This window comes from Lepisosteus platostomus, chromosome 20, assembly GCF_059453375.1.
Source record: "Lepisosteus platostomus isolate fLepPlt1 chromosome 20, fLepPlt1.hap1, whole genome shotgun sequence".
Lineage (NCBI taxonomy): Eukaryota > Metazoa > Chordata > Actinopteri > Semionotiformes > Lepisosteidae > Lepisosteus > Lepisosteus platostomus.
This window is the reverse complement of record NC_142630.1, coordinates 9,586,511-9,612,259: the sequence shown is the minus strand read 5'-3', so window position 1 is coordinate 9,612,259 and position 25,749 is coordinate 9,586,511. Positions and strand designations below refer to the sequence as shown.

Below are 25,749 nucleotides of genomic sequence, written 5' to 3'. Positions count from 1 at the left end.
TTCATCCTTATTATTAATTATGCATCACTACATTATTGAACTGTTTGAGTATGGTCTTCTGAGAAGTAGTGATATGGTTGTAGGAAGTATTTTATTGGGCTTCTCATTACCCCCTAAGGATGAAGCTACAAGAATTGCAACTACACATTCTAGGTACGGATGTATAGAAAGTTGCTCTGTGCATTCTTTAAAGACATGCAGGCTTTCCATCCTGCAATTATGTTGTAGGATTTTGGAGGGATAGCTTTCCCACAGCTACAGCAAATCACCATGGCTGTTAACAAAACGTTGTGGAAAACCCATTAATCTTATTGAAGTCGACAGATCACTCCAAACTGCTAGACTCTGATGCAAATGGAAGCATCACGATTTAAAGTCACTGGCCTATTCCGCAGCAGTTTGCACATCAGCATGCACACTCCCCTTGACTTCTGCAGGTTTTCTAGATTTAATGAAAGCAACAATCTCTGAAAAGCTGGAAAATTATGCTAAATTAGTTCACTTAAGCTAGTATCTAGCTGATTTAGCTTGTTCAGTTACAATGAAAACCAGCAGACAGGACTGATATATATATATACCAGCATATATAACTGATCACAAATATAATCTGTGTTGTGGTACTTCGTATATAAGCTAGAATGTAGTTCATACCACATTTAAAATGTGAGCTTAAATTTTAACATTGTTCCTTCTTATTAATTTTCTTCTATTTTGGGTTGCAAGTTTTTAAGTATACATTAGTTCTTTTACAGTTTTGTAATAATAAAAACATGAAGACCTACCAGTTTCAAAGGCTGTAACAGAAATATTGTGCCAAGGCATGAGCTCTCGGTCGAGTGGTCTCGTTGTCCTAATGATACCATCTTCAGAATTAATGCTGAAGTACTTCTCAAGGTCAGTGTGGCGATCAATTAAATAGCTGAGGAGGTAGAGAGTTTGTCACGTGTTGAAAATGTTGTTACCATATTTCAAACTACATATAAGAGTTATGAATTAAGTTTTAAATTTAGTGTTGTACTAAGTCAAGAATAGCAGTAATATTAAGTACTAACATTGAGCGGTAATTAAAATTTAACAGTATAGATAGATAATCATAAGCAAAATCAACTAATTTAATACAGACCTAATGGCTGTATTTAAAGAAATGCTATGCTTTCATAATATCCTCTTACTTAATAGGAACTTTGGCAGCATCTGTGTCTTCAGCATGAACACGTCCCACGACTGTGCCAGCAGGAGAGTTTTCTTCTACCTCTAGGATGTAGTTAGGATGTTTGAAAACAGGGGGCTCATTTGCATCCTCCACCTTAACTTTTACAGTTGCTGTATCTTTGTATGGACCGTTGCTCATAAAACGTGGATCCAAGTGTAGATTTGATGCCTCCACCCTAAGGATATAATCCCTTTTGCTCTCATAGTCTACAGGCTGTAAAGACAGATGGAAATGATTAGTTAGTCTGTGATTGTAAAATTTAGAGCTTGAAGGTATTTCTTCTCAAGATAGCTACTATCTTACACTGTTACAGATGTTAGGGAATACAGGAATAATCTTAAGAGCCTGGTATAATTTTACACAGAGTGAATCTCTATAAAGCAAGACGATTTGCAAATACTCTGGAAATGCCTATTCCTTCAAAAGACTTTTGTTTAATTAGAAACTGAGTTAAAGGAAAATCAAGATCAAAATGTTAGTCTGTGCATTAGCTTTACTACAACACAACATGGGCATAGTCTCCTTCACTGAAGTCTATCAGAAGGTCAGTGGGTCTGGTGTTTTTTGGAATGAAGAAAGGAGAAATGCAGTGAATGGCTAATGGAGGAAAAAGTAAACTCTTATAGTTAATAGACTCTAAAAGTGTACTGGCTTAGAAAATTCAATTAATTTAATAAATGTGTGCCAGTGAATAATAGCAAAGCTATTTGTCTTCAGTGGTGGAGACATTCTTCTCTTATAAACAGGTAAGGCTGATGTTTCAAAAAAGCCCAACCACCAGTAGTCATGTTTGTCTATGGGAAGCACTTACTATTTCATTTTTCCTACATCAACTAAGCCCGGAAACCAAAGGAATATGGAACTCATAGGCTGCCTTTTCTGTTTTCTTACTTAAAATTTTAATGTCTTCTGACATTCGGATACAGAGAGAGTTTGTTTGCGATTGCAGCAGCATGTTCTTTTGACTAATATTAAGTTATGCAGAGATCAAAGTAATAGTAAAAGGTAGACCTATCTTTAAAACATTTTTTGTCTGTTTTTAGAAAGTCAATAAAAAAAATAGTATCACATCTAATTAAACCGGACAAGGTACTAATAAGAAAAGTTAAAAGACAAACATTTATATAATTTCGCTCACTTACTTTTACTTTTAGCATTGAAAAGCATTCACATTTTTTTCAATATCTCTGTTTACCTTCACAAATGGATTTTTCTCAATTGGTATAATTCTTTAAGTTTTATATCCACCCAATTCTTTCCAGTTTTAGTATAACAAATAAAAAAAAAATACAAACTCAATTCATTTAATATCTATCACCCAAAAGAAAGACTAAAAAAAGTGACTGAATACTCTTCTGGATCACATAGTCTTTATGTACAAAACAAATTAATTGATGTCATAAAAAGCACTGAATATTTATATATACAGCTGAATTAAAAAAGGTTTTTATTTACTTTTAGTTGCTTGTAGTATATATTTATGAGATTTAACTTTTATACAAGAAAACAAAAGGTGGTTCAAAGAAGAGACAAATCATTTTCAATAAAAAATGCTGTTCCTGCCATTCATGTAATTGCTTGTTCAGTGTTTTCCAATTTAAGTCTAGTTGCCTTTCACTTGCAAATTGCAAAGTGAGAATCAAGGTTTAGGAGGGAGGCACTAAAACATGCATTGCCTTGATTTGTGGTGATTTGTTAAGTTTCTTTTCTGTTTCAGTCTTGGTAATAAAGCTGCCAACACTGAAAACAAGTGTGACCCAGTTACTTCATCCAGCAGGTTTAAAGCTGCTTTCTCCCATCTCTTGACAAAAGAGGTCCTCAACAATCCTTTATTTCGGCACCTAATAACTTGTTCCCTGAAACTAATCAGCACCAGATAATATCCACAATAATGTGAGGCCACCTCTTAATATTCACGTGGCACTGTCTGCCTGAAGTTGAAACAGAATACTTGATTAAAACCCCAGCAATTCCGTCAGTAATTTCGACTTTAATTTTCAACATGCTTTGAAGAGCAAAAGGTGATGATTTCCCAAGAGGTATATCAGAGAGGCATTATGTTATTGAGTGTAACATCTTGGCATCAAAGTGATTGTTGCCAGCATGCTACATTGTCTATGTCATCATCATCATCAGCTGTGGTAGCCTGTACTGAAACAGAGAGTATTGTCTCCAGTGGCATGCCAAGTCCTGCTGTCTATCACATTATTGCTAACAATTTCTCTGCTTCCATTCATCATCAAATTATTTCTCATTCAGTATTTGATTCTTCACCTATTCTATATATTTTCCAAAATTAAGAAGAAAAAACTATTTTTTATCATACACAACCCACTTTGAAATCATCAATTTTTAATCAGCCTTTGAACCAGTATTGGGATAGATAGGGATCATGCACAATTTTCTTAAAAGCATGTGCTGTTAGAACCATCCATTTCCTCCTCACAATGTAAGTCCGATGATGCCCACAGCTAAATTATCATCATTTGGGTTAGTAATGCAGCTCTAATTGACATAAATGGTCTCACATAAACCCAGAAAAACATATGGGTCACTCTTAACCTAGCTGATTCATGTTATTCCACAGCACTTAGGGAATTCCTATCATAGTCATCTAATAACATAGTCAAAATTCACAAATTCCAGACTGTAGGGCTCATAACAAACTCGGATATAGAGCCCTTTACTGGTGGAGTCTTGGAAGCTGTCAGTGGTGATTGTTTTATATCACAATGTCCATTTTTATTTATAGTGTGTGAAAAACTATACTAAATGACCCTTAAAAGGCTTGCAGACAATGATGCAGACAAGTTCCAACAGGACATAGGCAGAAACATTACCAATTTTAATTTTAATTGGTGTTATAAGAATTCTTGAATGGCCCGGACAATTTTTAACAAAAACCTGTTTATCTTTGGAAAAAGTAAAGGTTTATTCCATGCTGAAAAGAGAAGAAAAAAAGCACTATATTTTGGCTGTGGAGCCTTCTCCAGGTGTCTCACCTTTACTTGTTCCTTTGCAGCCTATGCTTGCTGACACAGCTACCTACTTGAACTGTTTATCTTTGTTTATGTAAGGTAAATTATTTTCTTATAGGGAGAAAATTTTACATTCAAACTAATCAAGCTTAAAACAAAAAAAGAATGTATTCTGTATGGTACCATTAATAGATGTGGACATAATAAAAGAGTGAAAACAAAAGGGGTTGTTATAGATCTTCAACCCAGGGAGGTAGAGAAAAATCTACAAAATAAAAGCATTAAATGAACATAATCCACCAGGTGGCATTGTATCATCTTTTGTGTTGCAGTATGAGTGGACTGAGGCTCATTTTTTCTATACCATGACAGTGCGGCAGCAGAGGCTGAAGCCTGAGAAATTCCTTTAGTGAAATATAGAGCCAGTGGTTCTGGACAGAGCAGGGACATCATAAAAAAGTAAAGGAATATTCCTTTACTTATTTATGATGCTTATAGCTGCTTCTGTGCATTACCTACTGCTTATAGCTGTAGGGTATGAAGAGAATCAAGCTGCTGTGATGACCATAGACTGGATCCTTGAAAAATGTTGGTGTTTTGAAATTCCTCAAACTCTACATGCATTCATGTATACAAACTCATTCCAGAGTACATCTTAATTTTTGTATGTGGAGGAGTGGTGGTAATGATTTTTCATGGTTTCAGTTTATGATCACAATAACAGACACACATGCATATATCACGGCAATGATTAAGCTATAGTCTTCTTTTGTGAGCACATACAGTATGGTTCATATACTGTATACTACATTTAAGGAGGTTACTAGATAATCTTTTAAACATTACACCATCCTAAAATTGTAAAATACTGACAAGACCTGCTTTTGTCATTTACCTTTCTGAGTTTCAGTACAGCCTCCCGAGTCTGGGAATCAGTAGTGATTTCAAAATTGCCAAACTTATCCTCATCAATCAGGCGATATGAAACCAATCCATTCTCTCCCAGATCAGGATCTTTTGCCTTGATTCTGCCCACCTCTTCACCAGGAACTGCATTCTCCGAAACAGACATAGTATATACACCTGGAGAATTGAGATGAGTAAAGGGGATGAGTAATGCTTAGAATTGATTCTTAACAAGTAAGAATCCTTACAATACTGTGCCAGTATCCTAACTGCAATTTCTAATGCCTAAATTGGTCCTATTGTTCTACTTTCCTTTGATCATACAGACTCACAGATTCCGGGATCATGATATATTTCTAAAACTCTAATATGCACTTAATAAATTTGTTGTGTCTGTTACTTTTTAAGCTTTCAACCTTATTATTTTTAAAGCCAATATCTAAAAAAGAATGGGATAAAAAAAGATGGATACATTGACACATTCATTCCTGCTAGAGCAGTTGGAGAGGGTGCTTCATACAGTACATACTGTACAGCACCTGTTTATTAGAGCCAATAACAGTACACCTAGCAGAATGGATTCAGACACCTGCTTGCAGCCTGGGCATTGGGAAACCATATGGCTGCGTGCTTTTTTTATTCAGGTGATGAAAGCAACTTACTATATATTTATTGTACTAAATAGTTGTACAATATTGTCCTAAATAGTTAATGCCAAAAACTATATCCATGTGCCTGTCTGACACCTTGTCTTTTAGATAAGATGGACATTGTCAACCAAACTGCAATTCCACACAGATTCAGTTAAAATGTTTTGTTAAAATTAAATATTTTTCAAAAAGATCACAGACTGTTTAAAAATGGTGACATAGCTCAGTATCTTTTTTAACTATGCACTAATAAAACATGTCACCATGATAAATAAATCTGAGACACAGACACTATGAGCAAGCTATCACACATATATTTGCAGATTTTTTAAAACAAAAACAATACTTTAGCTACTAACTACTCCTGGTGTTTCAAAAAAGCAATAAAAATAAAATGGTATAATAAATTATACTTTCCATTATCTGTAATATTTATAGACATGTATATAGGTGATGGTAGTGTTTTTATTATTTCAAGAAATAATGATTTAGCACTCTTTTCCTCAAGACTTCCAATAGAAAAAGTACAGCTGAAAAACGTAGGGAAAATGATTTGCTCATAAATCAAGACTAGAATAAATCACTAAAACCCCATCTCAAACATATTCCAATAACTAATTTTTCAGCAGATCTAAGGGAGTTGTTTGAACAATTGCTACTCTTGTAAGCACTGGTACAATGCAGAGTTGCAGTTATTGTACCCAGAAAATGACTTACACATTTTAGTTTGTTGAAGTCAACAGCAGAGAGCTTTTCTGCTGAAATCATGGAAAAAAACTACCTCTTGGGAGAAAGGCCTCTGCTAGGCATTCAAACACAAAAGAAGGACTGAAAGAAATTGATGAGGGGGATTTTAAAACACTAAAAGAATAAAATATGCCAGCTCAGTATGCACTTTAAGTTCTATATTATGTTTTTAACTAAATAAGTCTTGTAAATATAAAGTATTAGCATTAATTGAACCCTAAGACACATAGTTTATTATATGCATTTCATGAGAAGAAATAATTGTATTATTGCATATTAATCTACTTGTCTTTGGAGTTTTTAATGGCTATGTTTCTTGTAGTTTGGTTTACATTTAATTTGAAGAAACTTCTTCCAAATACATTTTAAACATCTATAAACCACAAGCTATATTTCTACATGCCTGAAGTCTGCAAAAGATATAAACACTTTTCCTTCAAACCTACATTTCCTCCCAAGGCCTGCAAAACAACATATACAGTAAACAAGCTAGTTGTTTGTACAAGGTAGCATGAGACATCACTCAGCTTCTGGTTTCCTACCATATTGCAGGCAAATGTTCAATTAGAAAACTTCCACAGTCTTTACTTACTCTGAGGAAACTTGGGTGGGTTGTCATTGACATCTGTCAGAGTGATTGTCACTTTTGTTGTCCCTGACAAGCCTCCCATATGTCCACCCATGTCCTTGGCTTGGATAACAACATTGAATTCCTGACGTGCCTCTCTGTCCATGTTGGGGAGTGCTGTCCTGATAATCCCTGGAGAATAAAAACATTCTTAGGAGAGGCACATGACCTTAATCTAACAAACAGCTGGTTTTAGCATGGAAAATGTTAAATGACCTAAGCAGTGGAAGATTATTCTAAAGATTCTACAATTATTATTTTTTTATTATTATTATTATTATTTACCATTATTATTCCTTGACATAACTGTGGTATATAGCATTTTGTAAATGTTTTTCAAGGTTAATTTGGATGTTCAAAATAATTTTGTAATAATTCTTATTTGTATTAATACATAGAAACAAAGCAGTGAGTTTATATTCTGGTTATAGTTTTATATATTTGGAAATATCATTATGCCTCAAGTAAGCTTGTACTATCCAGAACACCTTTTGCACTGTAATACGTAGCCGAGCTTTAAGATAAGAAATTCAGACAAGCACAGCATGAATGTGATGTGAACATTGGATGTGATAAATTTACATCTCCACCTTATGTTTGGACTACAAAGTAAAGTGAATGTTATTCTGTAAACTAATGATAGAGAATCAGATGAAAGCTTTGGAAATTCACACAAGTATGAAAAGAGTAAAGTTATTGTTTTATTGGTATTTTGACACTAGTAATTTTCATTTACCTGTCTGTGGCTCAACGGAGAAGTAAGGCTGCCCCTCCAATATGCTGTACACTAATTTTGCACTATTTCCATAGGTGGGGTCATCTGCATCAGAAGCTGTTACCTGTATTACTGAAGTACCTATAATACAAAAGAAAATAGATTTTACTAGAAAAACTCTTGACATTATAAGGTATGAATACAAATCAACTTTGTGTAAGGTCAAACACAAGAGTATACCTCACATGCTATATTTGTCCAACAATGGACTTGAAATTATCTTTTGAGAGAGCAAATTTGTCTTTGTTGCAGTCAGCGCTCAGCTGATAATTCTTAGGGGAGAAAGATCTAAAATAGATTTGCACCAGTAAACAGATGAAAACTGACAGTATTTTTTGAATGGAAAAAAATACACATTTCTAATTTATTTAGCTCTAGCTTTTACTCCATTTGTACCTTACATCTGAATACAGTGGCAAATTAATCCAAAAGTAAAGTTTCTGGTAACTTCATGTTTTCTTTTTAGGATAAAAATGTCTCTAGCTTCATCAACATTCCACCAACAGTGCAGCTTTGTAAACTGTTGATGCAAAGATAAACATGAGTATACAATGATTCAATGATTATACAAAATATTATCAAATTCATTATATATGGATACTCTAGCCTTTGTACCTCCTATAAAAATATTATTTTATAATGTTACTTAAATACTAATATGAGACTGATGTTAAAATGTTAAAAGTCTTATGTATTGGAATATTATTACTTTAAAGATTTTACCATTATTTGTAGAATCTTGATATAGATTGAAGTTAATGTTTTAACTATTGATAAGCAACATTTATCTAGCCTGCTTTACTTTTCTGTATGGTGCATGCACAAATATAATCAGCTCAAAACAAGTATTTTAAAACACTCCAAATTTATTGGATTAAACTGCCCCTGTTTCATTAACTAAAATGCATATTATGTCATTAATATTCCCTACATGTAAGTACTTCTCCTCTAGAGCATGGTTCAGGGTTTATTGGTTGTCCATCAATGGAAAGGCTGAAAGAAATCTAAGAAGCAAAACTAATTCCCCAAGTCTGATCATTTCAAATCAATTTGCCTACAATGTTTACAGCAAGCTGCAGATCTAAATATATTTAAATTGGCCAGGACCAGAATCCTATCCTGAACCACCACAAGAATTATTTATATTGTCAGCAGGCAGAATCACTGAGTAACAGATCGTTACTCTGCGACAGAGCTGCATTAAGGATGATATATGGCTGGGAGTCCTGTGCACAGTCTGTACCAAAAAACAACAAGAGCTGGATTTTAGTAGACATGACCAGACTGGATCTTTATACCAAAACATGAAATGCTTAAGAATTTCTTTCTTACATTTTGTCAAACAAATATTATTTTTACATACCTCTATTGAAAACGTGTACATACCTAAATCCACACAGGAAGAATGCAAATTAAAGTACCTAAGTATGCTGAACACAAGACCAACAGGAATTTATTGGGTCACATACTGAAAGAAATGTACAAAATTCGAATTCAAATTTAAATTCTCAAGTTTTCAGAAGATGTCAGTACATACCAACATTGGAATTCTCAGGTACAGTAGCATGATAGGGGCCATATAAGAATTGTGGTGGGTTGTCATTGATGTCCTGCACCTTGACAATAAACTCAGAGGGAGGCTCCAGTGGCTTGTTGGTGTCACGATCAACTGCCTGGGCTGTCAATGTGTACTGAGCTTGCTCCTCTCGGTCTAGAGTCTTTGTAGCATGGATATTTCCTGTTTTGTCATCAATAACAAAAATGGTCCCCGCGCCTTCCCCTGAAAGGATGTACTTGATTGTCCCATCACCAGCATCAACATCTGAATGCAGCTAGAGAACAGAAAAAAGATTTGATTAAAATTAGTTGTGAAGTTTGACAAAAAAGGATATACCTTATGATGCATACAAACCTAACAGAGCATATGTTAATAGTAACAAATTAAACATGAAGACATAAACTTTGATTAAACATGAATGTATTAAACATGAGGACTTTAAAATCTGGGAAATGTATAATGCAAAAAAAAAACCTACATGTTAAATCTTTGTTAAAAGGCTCAAAGAGTTCAAAGGTTTTTTCCTTTTAGTATTGATTATTGTTTATTGATTTATACTCAGAAATACATGCCAATGTCAATAATTTATTATATCATTTGGACAAGTTGTCCCTAGGGATTTCAGTGCAATAATAAAAATTCCCTGAAAAACTAAAAAAAAGTATTCTGTAACATGTTTTGTTATTACCTTAAACACATGAATCAATAATTTAACATTTAACATTTAAATGAACATTTTGGGGGATCGTACCACTATTAAAGATTAAATGTAATTTCTATTAGCTTACTGTAGGGACAGTAGGAATTTCAGCAGGGATAACAACATCCAACAATTGAAAACGTGGTTAGATGGGTTTGGTATAACCCGCTTGGCTAATGGCTAGCCTCCTGGCCATAGGCGAAGGAAGCTCAAACCCCAGAGAGGAGTGAGCCAAGTGGCAGCTGCAAGGGGGATGGAGTGGAGGACGGATGTTTGAACAAATGGGAGGTGACTATATGTGATATACAGTGCGGCATATTTAAGTTTTGACTTCCTTTAAGATATCTGCTGATAAATAACTAATTATGCCTTTAAAATCTTCTGTTTGAACATGTGAGTTTGCAAAGAAATACTGATTGGAAAAAGATGTGTATCATTTGTGGACCAGCAACATTTGAAAACTTTCAAAGGGTCTGAATCTTTTGGCTAGGCACTGTAAATAGCTAATTTCCATAATGACAGTGATTAGGTACAGCTGTGTGCAATTGACCTGTTGTTGTTATCCCTCCTGAACTTAATAACTATAATTTAATGTAAGCAATGATTATTGTAAAGACCAAGGTGAAGGGGATATTTTAAGAAGCTACCTCTGCAAAAAAAATAAATAAGATAAGATCACTTTATTGGCCATATACAATTTCTTGTATTAGGAATTTGTCTTTTCACATACCCCAACTTGTTCTCCATGAGACATAGAGAGAAGGTTGGGGTCAGAGTGCAAGGTCAGCCATTTATACAGCACCCCTGGGGCAGCTGGGGTTAAGGGCCTTGGTCAGGGGCCCAACAGAGTAGGATTCCTCTGCTGGCTGTGGGATTTGAACCGGCAACCTTCCAGCCACAGGCACAGATCCTTAGCCACAGAGCCACCACTCCACCACAATAGCCATCTCTCACTCAAAGATAAATAAAAAAATTAATTTAAGGAAAATCACCTTACCCTGCCCACCAGTACGGGATCTGGTCCGGTGTACTCCTCGATGACAAAGAACTGATTCCAAACCCAGCCTCTCTTGGATCTGTGGAGAACCTGGCCCTCTTTGCCCCTTTCTCGGTGTCTTTGCATTGAAAGTCGTCGGTGATGACTGTGCTCAAAAGGTGCAGATGCATGGCTGCAAACTGCCACGCTCAAGCACATAAGAAACACCTGGAGACCAAGGCCTTCCCACATCCTTCTGTTGATTTTCTCTCTGAGTACGTGTCCCTGGGAAACTGATAGACTCTTGAAGGCGAGTTCCAATCCTGCTGCTACTGCTGCACACTCAAACCCAAACCTCACTCCTGAAATCCAAAGCCTTCTCTGTGGTTCATCTCAGCTCTCTTCTCTCCCACGTTCTGTTTCTCGGTGCACTTTTCCAAACCTCGCTCTGAAAAGTGAAAAAGAGAGAATACACTTTAAGCCACAGGAGAGAATCGAAATTCCAGTTCAGATATAAACTTCACAACAATGAAGACATGATTTATTATTGAACATCAGATTGTATTCACAAGACAGATTGCGGAATTTTACAGTTTAAACCCCAGCTAGAGTTAGGGTTAGCATTCCCAGAATACTTAGACATCTTCTAACCTTAGGGATGTATTTTGAAGTCCAAGTGAACTTTTTTTCTCCCAGCTTGTTTTTTTTTAGATAGATTTGGCTGCTTACATTTTATTGCACAGTTGAGGAATTATAATTCCAAAACCGAGTCAGAACAATATTGTCATTTCAAGTGGAATCAGAAGTATAAATAGAATCAAAACTGGATGGTTCTTGCAACCCTAACCCTAGGCATGAAATGCATCGTCATTCAGGTAATTGATGATAACCATGTTAACATTGTTTTTCATCTGATTAAAACTTTGCCTGAAAAAGATATGTTATTGAAGCAGATGTATTTTCAGGTTCTCAATGGAATGGATTGTTTTAGGTTCACCTGCTTTTTTTAGGAACATTTTCAAATCTGATGAATGGAGGGCTTCATAGACATATTACAGGATTGCTCGGTTTAAACCCCAGCTAGGGTTAGAGTTAGCATTCCCACAGTAATAGGACATTTGTTGACCTCATGCTTTTTTTTGGAGATCAACTGAACTATAGGAAGAATGATTCTTTTCTCCCAACTTGATTTTTTGGGATATATATTACTGCTTGCATTTTATTGCACAGTTCAGGAATTGTAATTCCAAAACTCAGCATGATAAAAAATATTTAAATACCCATTCCATTGGGTTAACTGTCTCAACTTTGTCATTTCAAGTGGAAGCAGAAGTACAGAGTTAAAATTGGATGGCTTTTGTAACCCTGACCCTAAGCTGGCCTGAAGTACATGGTCAATGAAATACCAAGTTAAAAGTGTTTGTCATCTGATTGAAATTTTCCCTAAAGAAGATACGGTATGTACCATTACAAACATGGCCTGAGATGGTCTGGTGTCCTGTCTAGGGTGTACTTCCACCTTGCTTCCTGTTCTTATAGGATAGGATTTGTAGGTTTAGGGTGAATGATGACTGGCATAGTGCATGAAGTCTATGAAAGAGCATACCTTTACTTATAAATGATAAAAGACATGATAAAAAGATTACAAATTTCTGCAACAAAAGTAACAAACACTGTATTCCCTGCACTAAAAAATAAAGAGCTTATCTGATTTACATGTACAGCAACCTTAGGGCCTTCAAATACAATTAATTTCACTTTTTCTCAGAATTGCTAGTTCTGAGTTGCCTACCACAAAAATAAAAATGTCAATTAAAAAAAACATTTGGAGCAAAGGCACACTTAAAGTATGTCATGCTTTTCTCTGAATTCTTTGTGCAATGAGTATGTTTCTTTGCTTGTATGATAAATATTATTATTAATGAGACACATGGTCACTCACATTTTATTTGTTGAAAAGGTCAACTTCTGTATTCCATTTTTAAAATAGTTCATTTTGCATTCTGTACATAAAACACAAAATCTTTATTTTACATGAAACCCACTGCTCTTAAAGCTCAAGATATTGGCTTGTTAAACATTTCAGAATATTATTATTTATGACCAAAGTATTATTTATCCATGAATCAAAAAAAAAAAATAGAAGATATTGTATTGTTACACTGCTGCTGGTGTTTTTCACCTTCAGACTATTCATACACATTCAGTACGCACACTTTATATAAATATTCCATTGCTATATATTTCAAATCAAGGGAGGTTGAGATTTTGAGTATCTGGCAATAAATTTAACATCCAGAAGATTTATTATTAGCTTTATTTATCGTATCTTATGTATTCAAGGTATGTATATTTTCTCCAACACTGAAATTAACCAAATGGGTGATTAATACCAGTATCATGATGTTTTTAATTAGTTTCTGCTTCGCCAATCAATGATCGACAAAAGGGCAAATGAGCCTGCAGAGTACTTTCGTATTCAGTGAACATGAATTGCAGATACATTAACTTCTGTGTTAATAGTTTGTTATCATCTGAAGTTTACAAAGTGCTTTGAGCAAGAACCAACCTCAGTCATCTTACTGCACAGCTTGCAAAGAAAGCCAAACAAACTGTCATCATACTAGTAAATCTGACCATATCCAGCAAAGGAACTAAATTAAAAATGAAATACTTCCAACTCATAAATACTCATTGACCTTGCATTATTTCTTAAATTCTAGTAAAATCATGTCACTTATGTATTAATGGAGGATCTACAAAGGTGTTCTAACAGTAAAACAGATGTTTTCATCATCAATTTATTCAAATAAGGATGTACATTAATATGATCTTAAATATGATAAATAATGTGCTTATTAGACAGTATGTTGGCAACAGTCTTTAAATGAGTGTTGTCAACTAATGTCCAGAATGTAGATGAGAGAGCCTGATTTTAACCTCAAGCAACATTGTTTTCCTAATTATAACTTTCTCTTAAATCTTCACTTTTAAATTATAATGAAGTGAAATTTAAAACAATGATGTTTCTATATAAGCTATAAGTTATAAGCTTAAGTAAATGTGCAACACTAGTAATCAATAAAGATATTGTTGTAACCAGGTCTGCATGTACAGTATACATATTACAAGACGATGACATATTATTTGTTACTGTATCAATATTAATAACAGTACAACAGAATCAGATTATAAGTGACAATGAAAGGTGAGTCAAATAATTACTCTTCTTAGCGTGCTGTAATTGAGTTTAGAAACATCCCCTTGAGCTTTTATAGTTGTGTGTAAATGAAGGACATTACTGTCACACCAGAAATTCTTTTGCCACAGGCACAGTCATCACACTGAAATCATCTTTTTATCATTTCTATTTTTTTTTTTTACTTTATCTTGTTTTCATCATAGTGAGACGTACACCGCTGTAGGAAAGCTAGTCCTGAAAGAAAGCTATCAACCTCACAATGTGAAACAATTAAAATGAACCCACTGGTTACATATATTCACAATGTTCTGAATACCATAACTGAATTAACTGAATACAAAGTAGACAAATAGAACTACATTTTGTCTTTGAATTACTATAGACATATTTGTGAAGCTATATGAAAAATATAACAAGGAATCAGTTCTTTTTTGACAGCAAATTTCATTTTCTAAAGCATGAAGTCAACTATGCTTGACTGACAGTATATACTGTAGCTTCATATATATGATTATGTTATGAAAGCATTCAATATTTGATTTGCACTGGGATGCTGCTTTTTGGCAGCAAAATTGGTTCTGGAACGCTCTAGTTGATATTGATCTAAGCTACACATTTTAAGTATGACTAAGAATTTCCACATTTGGTACACCAAAAATATAACAAATTCATTAATTTTATCATTTGGATTGTCTTGCTAAATTGGCACTATATACCAAGATTCCTGATACTTTACAAATATGTCTCTTCAAAGGCAGTATTTAGTGCAGACTACAAAACCTCATAGAACTACAATACATTGTATTGAAAATACAGCATTTCTACTTCATTTTTATACTCTCTATATACTGTATAGTTTGTACATATTGCCAAACTACCATATTACAATACATACCATAAATATTCAATGTACATCGCATAAGCAGTTTTTAGCAATTCCTTTTAATACTGCATTATTTTTTATATGAAACAAAAACAAAAAGTATTAATTTGTACAACAGAAACCAATAAAGACAAGATAAACAATTAAAAAGTCTGTTTTAAAACATAATATATTATTCACATGTACTAAAGTATTTCTTATGTGAAGAAGAAATATACAGTATTGACTGTATATCTGAGGCCTAGATCAGAACTTCTATGTTCTATATTAAACCTTATGGGGGAAAAAAAGATCTATCTTTTGATTCCCAGCACATAGCAGGGAATACCTGTATTAAGAATGTAATGATACATTTTTATTTGTTCAGGCCTTTGACTTTGTTTATTTTTTAGTACTGTACCACAGCATGTTACAAAACCAGCCTACTGAGAACCTTGCACTCTTGCACAGCATTTAAACAAAAATTGTGCAGAAGGTACCTCCCCTGCTAATCTAACCTCAACAGAGCTTTGATATAGTTGTATTGATCCTATTCACGTCATATACTACCATTTAATTAAACAGTGCCTATAATCATTGCCATACATTTACAACTCATTGAGTGTTGAGAAGAGAAAAATCCTCTCAGAAACGTAATAGTAGTAGAGAGATTAAGAATAAAAGATATAAGCCAACTGAAAAGCATGTATTTACTTGTCTAGGTAGTAGAGAATGACTTGGAACATTTGTGTTAAATGGAAATGCAAGTGTGATTCTTTCAGGAGCTTATTTTCCCTCTGTGATTATAGTACAGTTGAAATCAAAACTGTCAATCACGTGTTTTTTGCAGAACTTCTTCCATGCCAATCACTAAAAAAATCAGGTACAAATCTACAACAGACACTGTCTAAAGATCTTCTCACATATATTCCTGTTGATTTAATTCAGCAAAATGATCAATTTAACTGAATAAAATTGCTCTAAAGTAATAAACAAGTTTCATTCATGCAGAACTAAGGCATGTCTGTACTTTTAAAGATCCACTGGGATCATAATGTAAGCATTTATAGCTTTCTGTTCACATAGGTAAATGGATGCAGTTGTTGCCATGAGAGAATGTTTGACAGAAAGTACTTTTTCCATAAAAAAGCCTTCATTTGCCTTGGCATAGTTACCTGCCCCATCAGACCTAATACCTGCTGCTTTAGAAAAGCAAAGGGGAAAATATTAAGAGCTCATACTTATAGTAGAGCTCTGCAGGCAAGAATGAGATTTTAATATAACTAAGCCTGATATGCTTTCACCCTGTTGTTCCATATTAATATTTTCACAGTTCATACTTCAGACTTGAGACTCATCAGGCCAGACTGTTCATGGTGTGAAGCAGACATAGAGCTTAAGACTCCCCCTTAGATGGGAAACCAGTCCATTGCATAACATACTAGATATGATATACTTGATTTTTAATTAGCACAAATCAAATGCTAATACTTTTTTTCTGTTTCTCTCCAATTGTTAATTCAGCTTACAGTAAAGCAATCATTGAAATTAAATTAGGCAATGAGGGGAAATATCTCTTTAATAATATACATGTTTAAATAAACCCACTCTTCCATACTTTTCTAACAGATTCAGTAATAATTTAAAAAAATATTAATATAAATAGTGCCAGTATGAAACTTCCGGTCACTTCAGAATCCATCCAAAATAATATTGAGCATCTTTTTCAAAGTGCTCCATGATGCCAGAAAGTACCTATGAGTTACACGTTGACACACAAACATTTCATTTTACTACATTCCATCCTGTAGAACTATTTCTCCGTGTAGATCAGATTTTCTTCAGCATCTAACATTACATTTAGAAAATGCTGCATTGAAAAGAAAAAAAATGAATGTATTGGAATAATATTAGCTAGAACATATGAAAAACTTGGAAATCTACTCTGGAAATGTTCTTCTTTCTTTGAAAATTTCTTCTTTCTGTCCAAAATGAAAAACGCTGCTCATCTGATATGTACACTAAGAAAATAAGAGGTCTGCCCTTTACAAAATAAGATCTTGTTTGTGATTTACTTGATAATCAATGCAAGGTACTTAACTACTAAATTTAAATGCACCTCTTTATGTTTAGACTAATTAGGTGTTTCAGAAATATGTTATCACACAAGTTATACCTATGCAGACCTTCCTGAAATTTCTAATGGTAACTTTGAGAGCTAGGGCCAAAACACAAAGTGTTTTATTATCCAACTGATAATAAACCATGGCGCAATAATTTGAGCAGTAAAAAAATTGCAGTTTCTCATTACCAAGGTTTGTTTCCAGTAGCCGCTAATAGAAAAGGTATTGATTGTGCTCATACAAAGGAACCTGAAACTTAATTGGCATTCAATTACAAAGACTAATCGGTATAGGTATTAGGAAGCAAAATAATGGAGTCTAGGTTTATGCACTGCAGTCCTGAAGACCTGATTTGTATTCAAACAGGTGACTGATGCAAACTGTTTCCCAGTGAGCAGGATTCATAAATATGCAAATGATTTCATCATAGTCTGCAGGAGCAGCTACAGGTGAAGACACGCTGTTGTTGTTGCTTTGAGAAACAGACAGCAGGTTGACTGCAACTGAAGCTTCAGTAGAAGAAAACTGTTAATTGACTAAAAGAAAAAAATGTGACTCACTGAGCTGAGAGCAATGGTACAACTTGTGTCTAACTATTGACACTAGGTATGTACAGAATATAAGTAAAACAGCTTTATAGAAGACCACTACTTCAACTGATGTTATTTCTGAATTACTTCTCATTCAATGCACGTCTGCTGATAAAAATTGTTTAAAATTGATAAAAATGCCCTTTGTTTTCAAATCTTTACAGTTAAGTGATGCTTTAATTCATCACATGATGCTGTGTAGAGAGTATGTTTCTCTTGGTTAAGTACCACTAAAAGTATTACTAAACTGAAATTACAAATACAAATAAATAACACATGGTATGTGTTAACAATGTTCATGTCTCAGTAATGTTCCCTCTTTACAGTACATTATCTCATATATTTTTAAGCAGTTTTACCATATTTATGTGTTATATTTATGTGATTTTGATGTGATAAACAAAGGGTTATTGTTCCTTTGCACCTATGACTATGTATTGACTTGAGTCAGACCCTACCAAAACACACCTTAGTCTTTGCACCACAAACCTGAGAGAGCTTTGCTGATTACCTGACATAAAGTACCATTTGTAGGCTACCATCAAGTAATCTGAGCACACAGGACAGAAGATTATATAATACACATTTTGGATCAGAAATGGGCTGCAATACCAGACCAGACTTTCTGATTTAATCCACAAAAGTATGTACTGTAAGTGCATTATTGCCTAGCATAAAGCAAAGACCCAGCATAATATAAAAAGTACATTTGGAGTGGAGTGGAGTATTTTCTCATAACACTCTCATGACCATAGTATAAATAGAAACTTTTTGTGTGAGCATTATCATCAGACACTGAGAAATGCACAAGGCCAGATCACCAAATGCTGCTCTGGTCTTCATATTGAAAACGTACTATTGTGCAAGGGTGGAAAAGACAGTTTGGTATTACCAGTGAAGCAGTGCAAGCTGGTATGCAAAAATCCCCTTACAGAGCCCTGTGGGACCCCTGTTGACAAGCTCTGTAATACAGAAACCATACTTCCCTGTGACACTTGGCAGGACCTTCCAGAGAATTAAGATGTGTACCAGCTTATGGCATTGATCTGTCAAAGGGGATGTCAAGGTTGGCAAGCATGTTGAGGAGAATCTGGTGATTCACTGTGCCAAAAGTTGCACATCACAATTAAATAAGTAGTAAGGATTGTTATTTTCATTAAATACCTTACATCTAGTTTTATCAGAGCTGAGTAGGAAATGTCGTTGTAACAATACAACACAATTTTGTAACTGTGCGATTAAATATTTTGCTGTATTAGAAAACAGTCTACTGTAACAAGACAAAGTAAGACTGAACAAAGATAAGAGCAGAATTGTAAGGAAACATATTAGTTAAAAGAAAAAAAACATTGTTGCCTTGTTGGTCATGTAGGGTGAAGACTTATAGATGCTTTATAATTCATTCATTAAGTGGGACTTTTCTTCTTTTCTAGAAGTGTTATTTATTTAAGAATTGCTACTTATTTTTGTTATAACTACCCAATCTGAAATAGCCTTTTTTATGTTTTTCTTGTCTTGGGTCACAGGCAGAACCCTGTGATTACACACGGGGGAAAATAAGGAAGTGTAGGCAGACTCCTCCAACCCACTCAATTTGGAGCCATTCATCTTTAAACATGACATGTTTAAAGATGAATGGCCCTGAAACAGCATCAGTTGGAGAATAGGCGTATCTCTCCCTGACAGAATCACAAACCTGCAAACAACCAAGAGCTGCAAAGAACCCTGTGTTGCTGAGAGCTGAAAGAGCCCTGACAGACGAATACTTCCCTACCCTCAGTGGTGCTCAGCCAGGTGTGCACTGCTATTTGGGATATCCCAGTCACAGTCGGCTAAGCTCAAATTAAACCAGGCTCAAATGCACGATTATAGAGTTCAATCTGTGTGAGGCTAACTCATAATGTATTAAAGGAAATAACTTTGCTATTTGCACATAATCAGGCAGTCATCTTTAGCAATATAGTTTTCAACACAGTCACAGTCAAATAGACACAGTCTATTTTTTTTTTAGATCTGAACTTACAAATATATACTGTATAATTATAATCTATCACAGTACATCTGGCTCCAACATTTTTCCAACATGCACACAGAAAGAAGCATGAGTAAATCCTACTGAAAGAAATTTGTGAATAAATATAGTGTTCTTAATACTTAAATAAGAAATAGCCATAGCAAAAACATTAGAAAATATTGAAAGCTACAATAATATGACACTACCAGCTATTACATGATTTCCAAACAGGAGTAGTAACAGCAATCTCTCCCTTTTTTATTTCAGTTAAATAGCACAGGTTATATAATACAGATAATACAAAGCCTATTTTCTATTTTGTTCACGTAAGGCATGCCACAGAATATACTGTTGAGTGGTGTAGAAAACTAAAATAAAATAATTCCTCCTGAATTATTTCTGTATGACCATAGCACAAAAGACATGAAAATTATCTATAGCTCTTAGCATTTATGGAATTATCCTGCTATATCTCTTAAAAAATATAAAGCATCCCAAAAGTTGTAAAATAATGTTGAAAGTAGATTTAGGAGACACTGGGTTATGATCAGAAAACTAAACATAATTCAGCTTCATTGTATGAAGAAATGTTAATCTGAGCTAGAAAAACTTAATTTAATTGTTTAAATTATTATTTGACACTATAAAAGTTCTTCTACGAATGTTAAAGATTATTCTTCTTTTCAGTGTGTTTAAAAATCATATCTTTCCATTTCAGATGAGTTTTGTTTATTTAACAGCGAAAAGGAAATGACTGAGTTTATTTTCCAACTATGTAAATACATTCAACATCTCTCGTTTTTCAAATGCAGAATCACAAAACGTAGGTTTTCATTTCCTTGTAAAAACTGGAGCAGCAGTCTGTATAGCAGACAACCCTGTGGGATAAGAGTAGCAGGAAATGGTGGGATCTGGAATTGATCCTACAGAAAGGAAAAATAAAATGCCTAGAATTCTTAAAGCTTGGGACAGAAGACAAAGGCCCATAGATTTAAATGATGGGGGATGGAGAGACGCAGAGCTGGGGTTGAAAAAACAACTGGAAATAAGAAGGCTTGAGCTTGAGGGCAGACTTTGGGTCTTTGAGGTTAATGAAGTGCTATGGCTCTATTTTTTTAAGCTTAAATAAGCAACAGACCTAGTGCACTTCTGAAGTTCGTAACTTTCCCTTCACTAAACAATGCCAGACTAAACATACTGTAAAATGTCTCCCAACTGAATTTCATTCCTTTTCTGATACAAGTATTAGAAATACACAGTTTTCCACTCTGTAAGGTTTCCTGTAAAGAAATTCCCTTGGCAATCCTTGACAGCTGAAAATGACTGATGGCTCTGTTTTATGAGTTTTGCAGGTATAACTGAGAATCAAACACCACATATTAAAACACTCACAGGTTCTCAACAGCTATTCTACTGGCCCTTGTCTCTAGAGTAATTCCACTCTCTGAGTGGTCAATAGCAATATGGAATGTATGATTTAGTTTTCATATTGATGACTCTATTGGGAAGAAAGTAGATAAGAATCAGAGCACTGAAGCCCTGAGAAATGGCTAAAGGAGATTGTATACTTGGATTGTATTGCGTTTTTAAGGGAGTTGCAAGGACATTTGTTTCAAAAACCAAGAAAGCAATGAAAGCATTTTAAATTTTGCTTCCAATATCATAGTATTATTTCACAGCTAAAGTGTTATTGCAAAGCTAAAATAAAATATTCTAATCTATATTCATATTTTTACTAGTGATTGCACTTTTACAGGACTGAGTCTGTCCATCTTTTCTGCCTCAACTAAAGTACAATGCATTTGAGCCTAATAAAATACTGCACAGAAATAAGATTTCACAGCAGATTCACGAAGTACATTATTTACAATACACAATGACAGTGATTCACTGTAAATGCATTTACAAAAGAAACAAAAAAATAAAATAAAGATGTTACAAACTCTCTGTGTTTTGCAGTGTAACATCCATTCAGAGACAGAGATAGCGCTGGGATGAGCACCAGCATGGCAAATACCTTAAGCCAGCCTAGCTGTCAGCTCACTTGATCCAAATCACTCATAATGATGTTTAAGTGAATATCTTCCATGTTCCGAATTTTTCATTAGGTCCAAGAGATGGCCCTTAGAAAGGGGCAACCATGTGCACTGTTAGTGTCTATCTTATAATCTGGCCTTCCCATGTCATAAAAAGCAGTCTAAAGCCACTATTTCATAGCCAATGAACCGCTCATATCCCTGACAATGTACAACACACCTTTAACTGACTTCAGGTTTTTAAACAAAATAGATATATAACTGAGGAGAGACAGAGAAAATAAACAAGACAAAAAACACAAAATGCAAGACTATACCAATTTACTCTTATCAGTGATGAGGACAGAAGGCAGAAAAGAGTACAGCCACCTTAAGAAGGAAAACAGCTGTTCTCTTTAGTGTGTGGTACAAAACTTTTCTGGAGGCAATTTAAAAGGCCTCACTCTGACTTTGCACATTCTTAAAATGGATCAGTTTAGTAACTCTGTAGAAAAGTGTCACCCCCCAGGATTTTTCTCATTAATGTAGGATAGGGATAAAAAAAACTCTGACCTCAACAAAAGAGTATTTCATTGAGTAAATCTTCCTGATTGTGCCTGGAGGTGGTGTCTCCAGAAAATGCCACCATAAGCTGCTTTTGGAAAATTTCAAAGACCATCAGAAGAACAGAACTGCTTTTTCCAGTCAGGCACATTTGATTTAAGCTTCTATCTTATTAAAGCTTAAACGTACTTGTGAGGCTTCTTAAACAAGAGACCTGTTATTACCTTTTTCTTACACTGCTGGTTGAACAAAGAGACTCTGTGTCAGTAAAACATCTGGTGACAACAGATGAAAGCAGGAATCAACAAAAAAAAAAAACTGATGCATGGATGCTTTGTAAAACTGTCCTGTACAGGAACAAATGCGACAATGATCACTTTACTCAACTTCAAAATACACGATAGGCATGCACACTTAGCTCTCATTTTTGCACACTTTTTAAAACATTAAAATTATTTTTAATATGCACAAACAATGAAAATCTGGCTCACGGTTCATTCACATCTTAGAATATTTTGAAGTACCATTAAATATAATCTGGTTGTTTTAGTAAGGAAAAAGGAGATCATTTTTAATTAAGCAGTTAAGAAACTCATACAGATTGTGTGCTTCAGATTTTTTGCCAGTTACTTTAACAGCAAATATAATTCAAAATTCTATATTACATAATATGATGAAGTAAAGCTACAAGACTGGAAAATCTTTATGTACTTATTATGGTTGTTCCTGGAACTCACTGTTCTATACAGTAAAAACTTAATTGGCTATACATTGCACGTTCAAACCTGATATGTCTATTTATGAATAATAATCCCATAGATCACATACCATCAATTCCAGAGACATAAGTTGATGAGCCGGAATACAAAGTCAATTAAATCCACCTCTAAGCTTTAGGAGTCTCATTTGAGGAAATTATCCATCACACTGTACCTTACAGTAAATTATTGTTAGGTCTAATTGGACACAAATGACTTATGGTGCATTGTAATTGGCGTCTCTAAAGATGGCTTTTAGATAGGGTACCATAATGATATCCATCCATTTACACCAGCTAAATATACTGTGCTAGTTTCCCTCTTCAGGAATGTATGTCTTTATCAAGAATGATTTTTTCCAAAACTATAGGAGAAGAGTAGTAGAAATGGTAATAGTAACTGCAAAGGGGATCTCCTTTCCCTTGGCCTCCCACAGGACCAAAGTAAAAGCTAATGACCTCGGTGCATGTGCAAAGCACACTAAATCAAATGTACAGAAGTGCACCGAAAAAACAAAAGTCATAATAAATCATCTGTGGGGAAAAAAAAACAACATTATATATTAGTTTAAAAGCATGCATTGTAAGAAAACGAAGTGGCATTGTGAGATTTTCTGCTTATTCCAATATTTTCACACTGTTTACATATCTAGCTGCAATCAGTTATAAGTGATTGGTTCAAATATAAAAAAGCACAAAATATGAAAAAATATATCAAAAGTGTAGGAAAATGTATACAACATGTAATACTTTAAAGGCGGATACTAAATGTTATTGTTAATAATAGGGGTAGTTTTACTACTGTTAATATTAAAGGCAATATAATTGAGCACTAAATGTATTGTACCGGAGAATTATGATAAATCATTAATTTGTGGGACTTTTGTTGTTCGAGGCCCTTGGGCTTCATATTCTTTGGGTTTCATCCTAAATATAGTAATTGAATACAGCTTCAGTGTGGCTATTTCTCCTCCTTGGATTTATCCTCCTCTCTTTTCATAATGGTTCTTTCTATAAGAAAAGTTCAAAAACACTGTATGTGTTAAGCTTTTGACCTTTACTGGCACTGTCCTCCATTTCAGGATAATAAAGGAGAGAAGAAAAGAAGCCTGCCCTGCTCAATTAGACCTTAACCATCGAGGCCCTTCTGTGGGGCTGCTTTTCATATAAATTGTTGAAATTAATAAGATATTAATGTGACAGATATCAAAGAAAGCTGGAAAATCCTCTTTTCTATTCTTGCGAGCTGAGAAATGAGATCGTTAATCCTCCAGGGTTTACATTTGTTTTCCCTATCTCAGAATTTGATTCCTTTGGGATTTATAAACCATGGTAATCCCTCAGAAAGAGACTTTTCTGCCAGGCTAGTGTTGGCATTGTTTGCTGTAGTGCCACTGCGCATTATCTCGAATATTACTTGGACATTCTTGAAATATTTACATTTAAATGAGTTAAGAAAAATTGTTAAGAATGACAGCAGCATTGACACAAAATTGATCAGGCAGCCATTAAATTATAATTGAGTTTTCCACATCAGTTTAAGTTTAAATATGAGAATCTTTCATGTATATGTTCAATCTAAAATTGTGAACCTACAAGTGTTCAATTCTTATATAGTGAGAGGTATTAAGATACAGCAAATAATAAAAGTTCCAATACTCATTTGTTACATTTTAAAGCATATCTGTATATATTAAATTAACTGATTAAATGCACAACAGATCAATACATAAGTTCAATGTGTTATCCAACAATTCCTGTAGTTTAAATACATTAAAACATTGAACAAAAGAATCAATGATGTCCTGTATGCATGTAAAAGAGCAAAACAGCTGGTCTTGGCTACTAACTTTGATGTTATGCACAAAACAGCAAAATCAGAAATCATACGGTGGTTTGTTCTCCTTTAGTGTTGCTATTGGTTGAAATTGTATTTAATATGCATATATGCATAGTCATAATGCATTGTCTCTGGACCTTTAGACCATTTTGTTTAGGATTTCACACCTAAATCAGATATGTGTTCATTCTAAGATACATGTTCATTTAACCAGGCTCAACACCAACATTTATGCCATCAGTAAGTGAAGATCATAACACTGTAGATTGAAGAATGTTGGCAAACCTCCCTTTGACACCTCTATATGAGAGCCACTTTAGATAAATGGGGGACAGTTTATCTACACTTAGTATCAGACTGAACACCAGCAAGGAGAAAATGGGTCTTATTGAATGGTATGGTGATTTATTTAGTCATTTCACCAAATTGCCAGGAGTAAACCCACAACCAAGTGTCTGCTTTCAAAAATGTTTCTCTTTAGCTCTTGGTTTTCATTTTTACAATATTAATGCTCAATGTTTATTTTCCCTATTGAAAACAATGGGGAGAATAGGGACACTTTTTTTAAGCTTCTAAAATTAATTAAGGTCAAATTTGATTGTATTGTAATCTCAATACCTTATTAAGATAAACCCGTTAGTTTCAGATGAT

At 34.3% G+C, this 25,749-nt stretch overlaps 1 protein-coding gene across 1 annotated transcript in view; it reads right to left on the bottom strand.

Moving 5' to 3' along the window:
* cdh11 (cadherin 11, type 2, OB-cadherin (osteoblast)) overlaps window positions 1-25,749 on the bottom strand; it is a 63,293-nt gene that overhangs the window by 7,093 nt on the left and 30,451 nt on the right. Inside the window, exons 2-8 of the mRNA XM_088613615.1 lie at window positions 11,153-11,579; window positions 9,435-9,729; window positions 7,859-7,978; window positions 7,087-7,254; window positions 5,087-5,274; window positions 1,173-1,426; window positions 783-919 (exon numbers count right to left, since the gene is read on the bottom strand). Coding sequence (XP_088469741.1) covers window positions 783-919; window positions 1,173-1,426; window positions 5,087-5,274; window positions 7,087-7,254; window positions 7,859-7,978; window positions 9,435-9,729; window positions 11,153-11,383 — 1,393 coding nt within the window. The 5' untranslated portion in view covers window positions 11,384-11,579. The remainder of the gene's footprint in view (window positions 1-782; window positions 920-1,172; window positions 1,427-5,086; window positions 5,275-7,086; window positions 7,255-7,858; window positions 7,979-9,434; window positions 9,730-11,152; window positions 11,580-25,749) is intronic.